This window comes from Hyperoodon ampullatus (assembly GCF_949752795.1).
Source record: "Hyperoodon ampullatus genome assembly, chromosome: 5".
Lineage (NCBI taxonomy): Eukaryota > Metazoa > Chordata > Mammalia > Artiodactyla > Ziphiidae > Hyperoodon > Hyperoodon ampullatus.
In genome coordinates this window covers 91,199,308-91,213,500 of record NC_136918.1, presented here as the reverse complement: position 1 = coordinate 91,213,500, position 14,193 = coordinate 91,199,308, and the positions used below count along the sequence as shown (strand labels likewise).

General features: G+C 39.6%; 1 protein-coding gene across 1 annotated transcript in view; it reads right to left on the bottom strand.

Moving 5' to 3' along the window:
* Positions 1–14,193, bottom strand: part of MYH15 (myosin heavy chain 15) — a gene marked incomplete at both ends in the record, with an annotated part of 182,920 nt that overhangs the window by 151,246 nt on the left and 17,481 nt on the right. Inside the window, 2 exon segments of the mRNA XM_079705269.1 lie at positions 4,762–4,900; positions 6,127–6,230. Coding sequence (XP_079561395.1) covers positions 4,762–4,900; positions 6,127–6,230 — 243 coding nt within the window.

Sequence of the window (14,193 nt, the reverse complement as noted above, 5' to 3'; positions counted from 1 at the left end):
AAACAACAGCAAAGATCAATAAAACTAAAATCTGCTTCTTTGAGAAGACAAACAAAATTGATAAACCCTTAGCCAGACTCATCAATAAAAAAAAGGGAGAGGATGAAAATCAATAAAATTAGAAATGAAAAAGGAGAAATCACAACTGACAATGCAGAAATACAAAGGATTATAAGAGACTACTACAAACAACTATATGCCAAAATGGACAACCATGAAGAAATGGACAAATTCTTCAAAAGGTACAATTTTCCAAGACTGAAACAGGAAGAATTAGAAAATATAAACAGACATATCACAAGTAATGAAACTGAAACCATAATTAAAACTCTTTCAACAAACAAAAGTCCAGGACCAGATAGATAGAATTCACTTCACAGGTGAATTCTATCAAACATTTAGCAAAGAGCTAACACCCATCCTTCTCAAACTCTTCCAAAAAATTGCAGAGGAAGGAACACTCCCAAATTCATTCTACAAGGCCATCACCCTGATACCAAAACCAGAAAAAGATATCACAAAATAAGAAAATTATAGACCAATATCACTGATGAACATAGATGCCAAAATCCTGAACAGAGTACTAGCAAACAGAATCCAACAACACATTAAAAGCATCATACACCATGATCAAGTGGGATTTATCCCAGGGATACAAGGATTCTTCAATATACGCAAATCAATCAATGTGATACACCACATTAACAAATTAAGGAATAAAAACCATATGATCATCTCAAAAGATGGAGAAAAAGCTTTTGACAAAATTCAACACTTATTTATGATAAAAACTCTCCAGAAAGTGGGCATAGCGGGAACCTACCTCAACATAATAAAGGCCATATACATCAAACCCACAGCAAGCATCATACTCAATGGTGAAAAACTGAAAGCATTTCCACTAAGATCAGGAACAAGAAAAGGATGTCTACTCTTGCCACTTTTTTTTTTTTTTTTTTTTTTCTGTATGCGGGCCTCTCACTGCCGTGGCCTCTCCCATTGCGGAGCACAGGCTCCGGATGCGCAGGCTCAGCGGCCATGGCTCACGGGCCCAGCCGCTCCGCGGCATGTGGGATCTTCCCAGACCGGGGCACGAACCCGTGTCCCCTGCACCAGCAGGCGGACTCTCAACCACTGCGCCACCAGGGAAGCCCTACTCTTGCCACTCTTATTCAACATAGTTTTAGAAGTCCTAGACACAGCAATCAGAAAAGAAAAAGAAATAAAAAGAATACAAATTGGAAAAGAAGTAAAACTGTCACTGTTTGCAGATGACATAATACTATACATAGAAAATCCTGAAGATGCCACCAGAAAACTACTAGAACTAATCAGTGAATTTGGTAATGTTGCAGGATACAAATTAATGCACAGAAATCTCTCGCATATCTATACACCAACAATGAAAAATCAGGAAGAGAAATTAAGGAAATAATCCCATTTACCATCGCAGTAAAAAGAACAAAATACCTAGGAATAAACCTGCCTAAGGAAAAAAAAGACGTGTACTCAGAAAACTATAAAACACTGATAAAAGAAATCAAAGATGACATAAACAGATGGAGAAATATGCCATGTTCTTGGATTGGAAGAATCAACATTGTGAAAATGACTATACTACCCAAAGCAATCTACAGATTCAATGCAATCCCTATCAAACTACCAATGGCAGTCTTCACAGAATTAGAACAAAAAATTTTACAATTTGTATGGAAACACAAAAGATGCCAAATAGCCAAAGCAATCTTGAGAAAGAAAAACGGAGTTGGAGGAATCAGGCTCCCTGACTTCAAACTATACCACAAAGCTACAGTAATCAAGGCAGTATGGCACTGGCACAAAAACAGAAATATAGATCAATGGTACAGGATAGAATGCCCAGAGATAAACCCACACACACACATGATCACCTAATTTACGACAAAGGAGGCAAGAACATACAATGTAGAAAAGATAGCCTCTTCAATAAGTGGTGCTGGGAAAACTGGACAGCTACATGTAAAAGAATGAAATTAGAACACTGCATAACACCATACACAAAAATAAACTCCAAATGAATTAAAGACCTAGATGTAAGACCAGACACTATAAAACTCTTAGAGGAAAATATAGGGAAAACACTCTTTGACATAAACTACAACAAGATCATTTTTGACCCACCTCCTAGAGTAACGGAAATAAAAGCAAAAATAAGCAAATGGGAGTTAATTAAACTTAAAAGCTTTTGCACAGTAAAGGAAACCATAAACAAGACAAAAAGACAACCCTCAGAATGGGAGAAAATATTTGCAAATGAAGCAACAGAAAAAGGATTAAGCTCAAAAATATAGAAACAGCTCATGGAGCTCAATATCAAAAAAAAATAAACAATCCAATTAAAAAATGGGTAGAAGACCTAAATAGACATTTCACTAAGGAAGACATACAGATAGCCAAGAGGCACATGAAAAGATGCTCAACATCACTAATTATTAGAGAAATTCAAATCAAAACTACAATGAGATATCACCTCATACCGGTCAGAATGGCCATTATCAAAAAATCTAGAAACAATAAATGCTGGAAAGGGTATGATGAAAAGGGAACCCTCCTGCACTGTTGGTGGGAATGTAAATTGATACAGCCACTATGGAGAACAGTATGGAGGTTCCTTAAAAAACTAAAAATAACTACCATATGACCCAGCAATACCACTACTGGACATATACCTGAGAAAACCATAATTCAAAAAGAGACATATACCACAATGTTCATTGCAGCACTATTTACAATAACCAGGACATGGAAGTAACATAAATGTCCATCAACAGATGAATGGCTAAAGAAGATGTGGCACATATATACAATGGAATATTACTCAGTCATAAAAAGAAATGAAATTGAGTTATTTGTAGTGAGGTGGATGGACCTAGAGTCTGTCATACAGAGTGAAGTAAGTCAGTAAGAGAAAAACAAATACTGTATGCTAACACATATATATGGAATCTTAAAAAATAAAAGTACTGATGAACCTAGTTGCAGGGCAGGAATAAAGATGTAGACATAGAGAATGGACTTGAGGACACAGGTAGGAGGGGGAATCTGGGGTGAAGTGAGAGTAGCATTGACATATATACACTACTGAATGTAAAATAGTCAGTTAGTGGGAAGCAGCAGCATAGCACAGGGAGATCAGCTTGGTGCTTTGCGATGACCTAAAGGGGTGGGATAGGGATGATGGGAGGGAGGCTCAAGAGGGAGGGGTTATGGGGACATATGTATGCATATGTCTGATTCACCTTGGTGTACAACAGAAACTAACACAGTATTGTGAAGCAATTATACTCCTATAAAAATCTATTTCAAAAAAAAAACACAATGAGACACCACCACCTTATACCCATTAAGATGGCTCTTAAAAAAAAATAAAAAACCACAGAAAACAATAAGTGTTGGTGAGGATGTAGAAAAATTTGAACCCCTGTGCATTGCTGGTGAGAATGGAAAATGGTGCAGCCACCATGGAAAACAATATGGTGGTTCCTTAAAAAATTAAATATAGAATTTCCATTTAATCCAGCAATTCCACTTCTAGGTATGTACACAAAAGAAGTGAAAGCACAGACTCAAACAGATATTTGAACACTAATGTTCACAGCAGCATTATTCACACTAGTGAAAAGTGGAAGTAACTCAAGTGTTTATAAAGAGATGAATGGATAAACAAAAAGTAGAATATACATACAATGGAATGTTATGCAGCCTTAGAAAGGAATGAAATTCTGACACTTACTACAATATGTCTTGAAGACATCATGCTAAGTGAAATAGACCAGACACAAAAGGACAATATATATTGTATAAATGCACTTATATGAGGTACCCAGAGTAGTCAAATTCATAGAGACAGAAAGTAGACTAAAATTTTCCAGGGGTTAGGGGTAGGGGGTAATAGGAAATTATTGTTTTATGGGTATAAAGTTTCAGTTTGGGATAATGAGAAAGTTCTGGAGATGAATAGTGGTGATGATTGCACAACAATGTGAAAGTACTTAATGCCACTAATATGTACAGTTAAAATGGGTAAAATTTTATGTTGTGTATATTTTACCACAATTAAAAATACAAAATTTTAAAAATTATTTGTTGAAAGATTTGAATGAATGTTTTTTCCTTTTTGTTGCAATTGCCAGGAATTTTAATATTAAATGAAATAATTATGACTATGACTCCTTCTTTTCATAATTGTGATTTTCTATTTTGATGATCATTCTAGACAGATAACTCATTATAGATCTTTTTGGTAAGCAGGCATGACTATAGATTTTTAGAATATGAATAAAAAACAAAGGGAAAAGAAGCCATTTTGTTTTCAACCCAGTGGAAACTCCTGCTTTGGAATTTTACAGATCTTTGTTCATACCTTCATTATGCCACTTCATACATCTCACGGTAATTTGTTCCTTTTTCTGTTTTTCTCAATAGTCTATATGCTGAAGGCAGGCTACATCTTAGTCAATCCTATGTCACCCAAGTTTAGTAAATTTACTGGCATCATCAATAATTAATTAAGGAATGTGTCTTATTCTGAGATACAAGGATTCTAATTCAGAATGTTGGCTGAGAGAATAATTTGGGGGAACAGCAATTGAGGGAGATTGCTGATTAATTTCAACATTTTCCAAAAACGAAGAGGTGAGTTTAACTGCAAGGAAAAGGGGAGCAGGCCTGGGGTCAGGGATTTGAAGAGCATACATGCCATGTCTTTAAAGTAATCCTTACTTTCTGTGCCATCTGCTTCTACTTGCTCTTCTCTGGGCTTCTGTTTAAGTTTCATGTTTCCGAAGTACAGGATGGCTCCAGTGAGTTTATAGGATCCGTACTTCTCATCAGGAAGAAAGCCCAAAATGTCCATGGCTTGCTGTAAAAAGAGAAGCAGATGGCCAAGTCTTCATTTGCCTAATGGCTGCAGTAAGCACCTCACCCCCGCTGTGTGTCACACCTCCCTCCACTCAGTGGGCTGTGGGCTGCCAGGAGACAGATCACCACAGCCCCTAAGTGAAGTGTGACAGCTCTGTTCAAAGCAATGCAAATTGGCCCTGTTGGTGCTTGGTCACCCACAGTCTGCTTATCCCTTTAAAAGAGAATTAGGAAGGCTTATGACTTGACTTGTTTAATTTCCAGTAGTTTTACAACTTTCCTCGGCTGCCCTGCCCACCTCCTCTCCTTTCCAATAATCTATCATTAACTGGCTATATGAGCTAAATTATTTTGCCTTTCATGGTTATGGAAGAAAGTAGCACCATATCTGATAGGTTGCTTATTTCTGGGATCCCATATGTTCTCCCAGCTTTATTCCAGATACATTTTAAAGACTGGCAAAAGGAAGTATTTAAGAAAAGAAAAACCATGTCACCAAAGAACAGCATCCTAGGAAGCCACTGCACATGGTAAGAAGTGTGTTCTCACACACTCCAGGAGGATAGAAATCGGTACAATCTTTCTAGTGGTTAATTTAGAATATGTATCAAGAGACTATAAAAAATTCATAATCCTATCTAGTAATTTCACTTTTAGGAATCTAGCATAAGGTGACTCTGACATATAGAAAAAGCACTCCCCTACAAAGACATTCACCACAGTAGGAAAAAAAAAACAAAAAACCACAACCTTGAGTCTAACAGTAGGAGAATGATTAACTAAACTATAGAATTAATGTCTGATAAAATATTAAGTATCCATTTAAATGTTTATGAAGTTTGTAATAACACTAAAAATGCTTAAGAATAATGAAAAAAGCAAAGTATATAGCATATGCAGTATGATTATAATCTTTGATTTTAAAAAAACCACCAAAACAACTATGTAACAACAATCCCAAATAGAAAAAAATAAAGACTAAAAACAGTGGTTGTCGCTGAGTTGAATCATCTTTCTACTTTTCCATATGTACCAAAGTCACTATATTGACAAAATAAATAAGTATAAAACTTTGGACAGAAACCATCCTGGAGGGGCTCCTTCCACTCTCTACCCCCAGGGGAAGGAAGGTCACTTCTCCAGGACCCTTTGGAAGAGAGGAGATCTAAGATGCTTTCTTTCATTTCTCATTGTCATTACCAGACTTTGATAACTAACAAGCCTTACATCTGTGGCCAGCAATTCTTCAGCATCATCCAAGCTCTCCAGAGCAACTGTTCCATGAGAGCAAAAGTGAAAGTCAGAGGGATTTTCAGACACAAGGAGCATATCTGCGGTGGGAAAACCATCAGTTAAACAGCTTAAAGAAATCCACAAGGCTTTAGAAAATAAGTGAGCAATATTCACAGTTTACTCTTACGGCTTACAGCATACTTGTAAACAAGCCAAAATAAAATCCATAGTCTACACCCAAACCTCTGCAATCAATTTCTGCCCTCTATTAACTTGTCAGTCATGTGTTAATGCCTCCCAAGAGAAGACTAGGCAGGCCAAATCTGAAAGCAGATTCAATTGCAGCAGCTTGAATTGGTGTGCAAAAAAAAACAGATAATGCATGTTGGCAAAACTTTGAAAACAGGAATTTGGCCTAGATACATGGTTGAGGGCCAGAGGACAAAAAGTGGTTTGTAAATTATAACAGGCCTGAGCTTCAAAAGCTAGGAAGCAGGCTGACCCTGGGGTCAGCACCCAGGGAACATTAGCAGTGTAATCCTGTCACATCACGTCCTCCCTATTAGGAGGCTGAGTCTGTCTTTCAAGGGATCCGTAAATCAGCTACTATGTTCAGTGCTGCACCTCTGATATGTCTAAGACTCCTGACATGATTCACTTAGTCAGGAAGCATAATGCAAGCTGAAGCCAAGGCAAACTGTCAGCAGCACATCTGCAACCGACGTGGCCAAATCACATTAATCTCTTAAAGCCTGACACTTGCTCTCAGTGAAGTTTTTTGAGCCAATCTGAGTTTTGTTTAGCACTCAATGAAGTGAGACTCTATTATCCTGAACCCCAAATCTCAGAAACAAAGAAATTGGGCTACGTGAATGTTCATAGAAGCTCTATTTGGAAACAACCCAGATGTCCATCAATAATTAACAAAACATTGTTTATCCACACAATGGATTATTATTATTTAGCAAACAAACGAATGAACTATGAATATGTGCTACAACATGGAAGGATCTCAAAATAATTATGCTGAGTGAAATAAGCCAGAAAAAGAAGAGTATATACTGCACGATTCCATCTTATAAAATTCTAGAAATGCAATTGAATCTATAGGTTGCAGAAAGCATATTAGTGACAGAAAACATATTAGTGGTTGTCTAGAGACTGGGTTAGAAGAGGAGGGCTTGAGGGAGTGAGAATGGGCAGGAGGGAGGGATTACAAGAGATAACGAGAAAACTTTTGAATGGATACGTACATTATTTTGATTGTGGTGATGGTTTCACCTCATAGATACACATGTCAATACTTACACTTAGGTCAATAATACTTTGATAAAGCTATTTGATAAAAGTAATTGGGCTAGCCCAAAAGAAATCAGGCTGAATGCAAGTACAATATATAACTTAAATAGAAATAAAATTCATAATAATTTTTTAAAGTATTTACTTCAATGGTGATTCAAATGTCCCTGAAATGTCACTACTTCTCAGGAATCTCCTTATATTCTTCCTTATGCTTCACTTTATATCAACAAATATTTGTTTGAGATCCAGTAATATGCCAGGCATTATTGTAAGTTTTAGGGATACATCAGTGAAACAAGATCCCATTCCTGCCCTCATAAAGCTTATATTCCAACAGGAGGAGACAGAAGTAAAAAAAAAATGAGTAAAATATATGACATGTAAGATAGTAATTGCTATGGAGATAAATAAAAGCAGGGAAAGGGAGTAAAATGTGTTGGAGATGCAGAGTTGCAGTTTTTAATAGGGTGATCAGGGAAGGCCTCCACAAGGTCAAGTTTGAGTTATGGGAGAGAATCATGGATAAGTAGGGAAAGAATGTTCCAGAAAGAAAAAAGCCAATGCAAAGGCCCTGGGGTGGAAGGTTGCCTGGGATTTTGAGTTGCTACAGTTGGTCAAAGAAGGGGTAGATCATGAGGTCAGAGAGGCATCAAGAGTGCCTCCCAGGCTATGTTGAGGATTTGGGCATTTCTGCTCTATGTGAGATATGAAGCCATTACAGGTTTTTGAGCAGAGGAGTGACATGATCTGATTTTTTTTTTAATTTACTATGGCTGCTGTTTAAAGACAGAGGGACAGGGTGGGAGCAGGGATACCAGGAAAGGGTTAATACAGGAGGGAGATGATGGTACTTGACTGTGAGAATAACAACAGACATGGAGAGAAGTAGTCAGAGCTTGGGTTTTGAAAGTAGAGTCAACAGGATTTGCTAATGGAACAAATGAGAATAATGTGGGAGAAAGGCTGATCAAGGGTAACTCCAAGGGTTTGTGCCCAGGCAGGTGGAAGGATGGAGATGCCTTCAGCCAACCTGGGAAACACTGTGGTAGGAGCAGGTCTTGTGGGGTGGAGTTCAGGAACTAGGCTGTAGGGGTATGAAGTTGGAGATGCCTATTCAACATCCAAGTGGAGACATAAAAGAGTCAGTTAGCTATCAGTCTGAAATACTAAAGAAAAGTCTGGACTCATGATCCAACTTTGCAAGTCATCAGATAGAAATGATCTTTAAAGTGGTCAGTCTATATGATCTATCACCACAAGATAGAGCCAAGGACTGAGCCCCAGGGCACTCTGAAGTCATGGACTGGATGAAAGAGAGAAACCTGCAAAGCTATGCCCAGAGATTTAGGAGAGAAACAAGGGAGGGTGGTCTACTAGAAGCCAAGGTGGGGAGATTCTCAAGGAAGAGGGAGTCAGCAGGGGTATCAAATACTGTCCCGACTGTATACTGTCAATAATCTCTCTATATATTCTTTTGCAAGGTTCATTCATGATTTTACTGATGACTCTCAAATCTACATTTATTTTCTGAGCTCCAGACCTAGTCTCCAACTTCCCATTGGACATTTCAATGTGGATGGCCATAGGTAGCTTAAACCCAACATTACCACAACCAGATGGATGATGTTTTCCTATCTTCCCGGAAGCTATTCCTCTTCTGTGGTTCCTTATCACACCCAGGCCAGACATCTGGGTGTGACAATGTCCTGTCCCTTCACCTCCTTCACAGCTCAGATACAGACATCATCTCCATTTCTTTCAAATCAAAGCATTTGTTTAATCTTTTTTCTCTACCATAGGTATATGCTATGGGAGGACGTAAGGATACAAAACGAAAATAGTCCCTTCCCTCGAGGAGGCTAGAGGAACCACACACCTAAACAGTGCAGGAAACACTGCCGTGTGTCTTTAGGGGGTGGGGCATGTTTCAGTGGCTGACTCGTTAAAAAAAAAATCTACTTTCCAAGATTGCTTTGCCACGAATTACCTGTTAGATCATTCTAGATCAACCTTTCATAGAATTTTCATTTTACTCTCTCTCATGTTTATTATGTCATTTTTGATCATTTTCACCCTGGTCATGATGATCAAATGTGCTATATCTGACATTATTTTTTGCATGTTAAATATAGGAAAGTGGAAGGCTAGAAAGGCTCACTACTTGCCCAGGGTCAAATTAATGATAAAATGAATTTAAAACACAGTCTCTAGTGTTTCTGTTAGACTATGCCACCCACAACTGAAACCTGTATGAATAAACATGACGGGATTCCATTTCCTCCTTTGTCATAGACAGAAGGAGGGTCTTACTTCTGTGCAAGCTCAACATTGGACAAACACAGAGGGAGACAGAGCAGGGGGCAAGAACGCCACATGCCCAAGGACTAGAGGACCGGGTGGAGGAAAGAGCCAAGATTCAGGAGGGGGCTGCTAATAAGACAGAATGGTGAGCCCAAGTGCTATGTATGCATTTCTCCCTCAGCCCCTCCCCGCTTCCAGATGCATCATTTCAGGATGTCACTCAGCACACTCAATGGACTTTCCTTCCATCTCCTTACAACCAGAAACATGGCTGCCGCAATGGTAACCATTCACTGGAGCAGCTGCCCTCAGCATGAAGTGGTGGCTCCAGAGAATGCCGAGGCCAGAGCATGAATGTCTGAGGAACTCTGAAAGGCCTTTAGATCAAACATCTCCCCCTCCCTGGGTCTTATCAAAACTTATTTTCAAGGAACAGTAAATTTTAATTGGTTTGAGGCTTGAGGTTATCTCAGAGGAGTATCATGTAAACGGGGCTTCCTTTATTTAATTAATTTCTTTCTACCACGGGAAATGGCCTTGAGAGAATGAGAAAAAAAAACTAAATGCATTTTTATGAGACACTATTAGAGTCAGAGAGAACTGTCTAGGCCAGTAAGGGCCCACACGGAAGATTGTTAACCAGGCTGGGGCACCTGGAGGATGGGAGGAGGCAGGCAGGGACAGGGAGTGTGTCAGGAAGGATGGGGGTAGGGCAGAAAGAAGGGATGAGGGGATGCTAAAGGTAAAAGTCAACTGCTTCACAATTCCAAAAAGTGCAGGTGTCAACCGTTACACAGGTTCATTTCTAGGGCTCACTCTCCAGTAGGAGATGCAGAGAACACATTAAGGGTGAGTGTTTTATCATTCAAGGCTTTGTTTCATGTCATCCTGACATTAAATTTTACTTTCTGAATGGCTGAATGTTCTCCAAGACTGTGCTCACTATGAAAAGGAGTGAAGCTGACACTGAGCTAAAAATAAACAGTTGAGGATCTCACAAATGAAGTTCTGTAGCTAGTGCCTCTATGCCACATTACCCGTCATTACCTGTTCCTCAGTGCTGCCATGTACAGCTGCAGAGGTTGTGTACTGCCCAGCTCCAGAGAGAACCATTCACATAGTCTATGGTTTGAATTGCATTCTCTGGAGTTGGGAAGCACACAATCTGCACAACCATACACACATCTTATGCCCCCTAATAACCAGTGGGGAGAAAGTGAGTAAAGATATGAGACTAGTTCAAGAGAGACCTAATAGCTAAAGAGGGTAAACTGAATATGTTTCAGAATAGGAGGTCCAGACCCTGACCATTTCCTTCCCCAGAGGCATTCGGGGCACCAGTAGACATTCTCAGGTGCACCTCTTGGCAACCACCACTGTATATTACTGTCACTTTATGGAGTGAGTTTCAGGGCATTAGGCCAAGTGTCAAGGAGTCTAAGAGTCAAAGACTTGTTTCCTGACCTCCCCTCCTGAAGTTTACACACCACTTAAATAGCAAGAGTGAGCACGATAAATAAATATAAAGAAAAAAAATCAAATAAAAGAAGAGAAAAAGGAAGATATATGCCAGACCAAGATATACAGATGATGTTGAGAACTAAAGGATTTCAAGGAGCCTTATCTGAAGGGACTGGGGAAGTGGGTTCTAGTTGTACCTGGAACAAGGATCAGCCTTAACTGAAAGGAAAGGGGAGATGAGATCTTCCAGGTCAGGTAGAGGCTAAATGAGGACTGGCTCTGGGGTGACACATCACTCCATTTCCTTGGCTCCTTCAGTGGCTGGCCAGCCTCTGCTGTCATTTTTCACACCCGATTCGTTTGTCATACACAAATGCTCCTATTTTTGGAAATTTGGACACAGTCCTCATACTGCTAAGCTCTGCCCTCTTGTGTCACTCCTCAGGACACTCTAAAGCTCTTCTTTGGCAGCCATGAATAGAAAGAGTTTAAATTTTTTAGATACCCCAAAGAATAACAATTGGTGTCATAAACAAATGAACTGACAATACCCAACTTGCACCACCAGATGTCAGCCTTTGTACACTAATCAATTTCAGCAGCCCACAGACTGAACAAAGTACATGAATTCATGATAAGCATGAATTTTCCATAGCAGCCCAGAGTCTTCAGATGGTTCTATTAGTAAACAGAGATGCTCCCAAAAATCTTGCAGTCACTGCTGGCACTCACATTGGACCCTATGTGTCAGATACCCTGCACAGCATAGAAATGAGTGTCAAGAATGTTAGATTTGGCAGGGCTAGCCAAAGGAAGACCAAAACAAAAAACAAAACAAAACAAAAAAACAACAACCTGTTCCAGGGTTAGGTAGAGAGAAGGTGGGAAAGAGAGTAGATGCTGCTTTCTTATCACCAACTGCACCCATGGCAAAAATAACTGTCCAGTTTGTAGAGCTTTCTCCATTTGGTGAGAACAATTTGGAGTTGAAGACCATGTAGTCAAAACACTGCTGGATTTATACCATACTTCATCTAAGCATAATGGACTGGGGGAGATTCTTCCCCATCAATTTGCTCACCTGGATCTCCAATCTCATCCCACAGTCACTCCTGTGGGAGTACTGTTGTCCTCAGTGACAGATGCAATACCTTTGAAATCCAATCAGCTTGTCAATCTCCCCTTCCAATGACTTTCCATAGCACTCGAGATGTAAACACTCATCATAACCTGAAAGTGCTGCTTGGTCTGACCCAGCCTATCTGCCCGTACATTACCCCCTCCACCCCTCCATTCTGCCCCCCACGATGGCCATTGTTCTATTCCAAGAATAAACCAAATGCATTCCTGCATCAGGGCCTTCGCACTCACTGTTACTTCCTCCTGGAAATTTCTTCCTAGAAATCTTCGCCTACTTGTTCCCTTACTCATTCAGGTGTCAAGAAAAACATTGCCTTCTTCTTCCCCCCGACCCCCCTTGCCAAGAAGCTTTCGGGATCTTAGTTCCTTAGTTCCCTGACCAGGGATCAAACCTGGGCCCCTGCAGTAGGAACATCAAGTCCTAACCACTGGACAGCCAGGGGATTCCCAAAACATTGCTTTCTTAGAGAGGTCTTATCTGACCCTTCTATCTAAAATATAACCTCCTGGGGAGTTCCCTGGTGGACTAGTGGTTAGGATTCCAGGCTTTCATTGCCGTGTCACCTGGGTTCAATCCCTAGCCAGGGAACCGAGATCCTGCAAGCTGTGTGGTGCAGCCAAAAAAATAATAATAAAATAAAATAAAATAGCAAAGGAAAACATAAACAAGATGAAAAGATAACCCTCAGAATGGGAGAAAATATTTGCAAATGAAGCAACTGACAAAGGATTAATCTCCAAAATTCACAAGTAGCTCATGTAGCTCAATATCAAAAAAACAAACAACCCAATCCAAAAATGGGCAGAAGACCTAAATAGACATTTTTCCGAAGAAGACATACAGATTGCCAGCAAACACATGAAAGTATGCTCAACATCACAAATCATTAGAGAAATGCAAATCAAAACCACAATGAGGTATCACCTCACACCAGCCTGAATGGCCATCATCAAAAAATCCACAAACAGTAAGTGCTGGAGAGGGTGTGGAGAAAAGGGAACCCTCTTGCACTGTTGGTGGGGATGTAAATTGATACAGCCACTATGGAGAACAGTGTGGAGGTTCCTTATAAAACTAAAAATAGAACTACCATGTGACCCAGCAATCCCACTACTGGGCATATACTCTGAGAAATCCATAATTCAAAAAGAGTCATGTACCACAATGTTCATTGCAGCTCTATTTACAATAGCCAGGAGATGGAAACAACCTAAGTGTCTATCAACAGATGAGTGGATAAAGAAGATGTGGCACATATATGCAATGGAATATTACTCAGCCATAAAAAGAAATGAAATTGAGTTATTTGTAGTGAGGTGGATGGACTTAGAGTCTGTCATACGGAGTGAAGTAAGTCAGAAAGAGAAAAACAAATACCATATGTTAACACATATACATGAAATCTAAAAAAACATTTTTAAATGGTTCTAAAGAACCTAGGGGCAGGACAGGAATAAAGATGTAGACATAGAGAATGGACTTGAGGACACGGGGAGGGGGAATGGTAAGCTGGGACGAAGTGAGAGAGTGGCATGGACATATATACACTACCAAATATAAAATAAGATAGCTAGTGGGAAGCAGCCGCATTGCACAGGGAGATCAGCTCGGTGCTTTGTGACCACCTAGAGGGGTGGGATAGGGAGGGTGGGAGGGAGACGCAAGAGGGAGGAGAATTAGGGATATATGTATATGTATAGCTGATTCACTTTGTTATAAAGCAGAAACTAACACACCATTGTAAAGCAATTATACTCCAATAAAGATCTTAAAAAATAAAATAACATCATCCAAACCCCATTTCACTCCATCTCCTCACCCACTTTATTTTTCTCTATTGACCTACCATTCTCTGG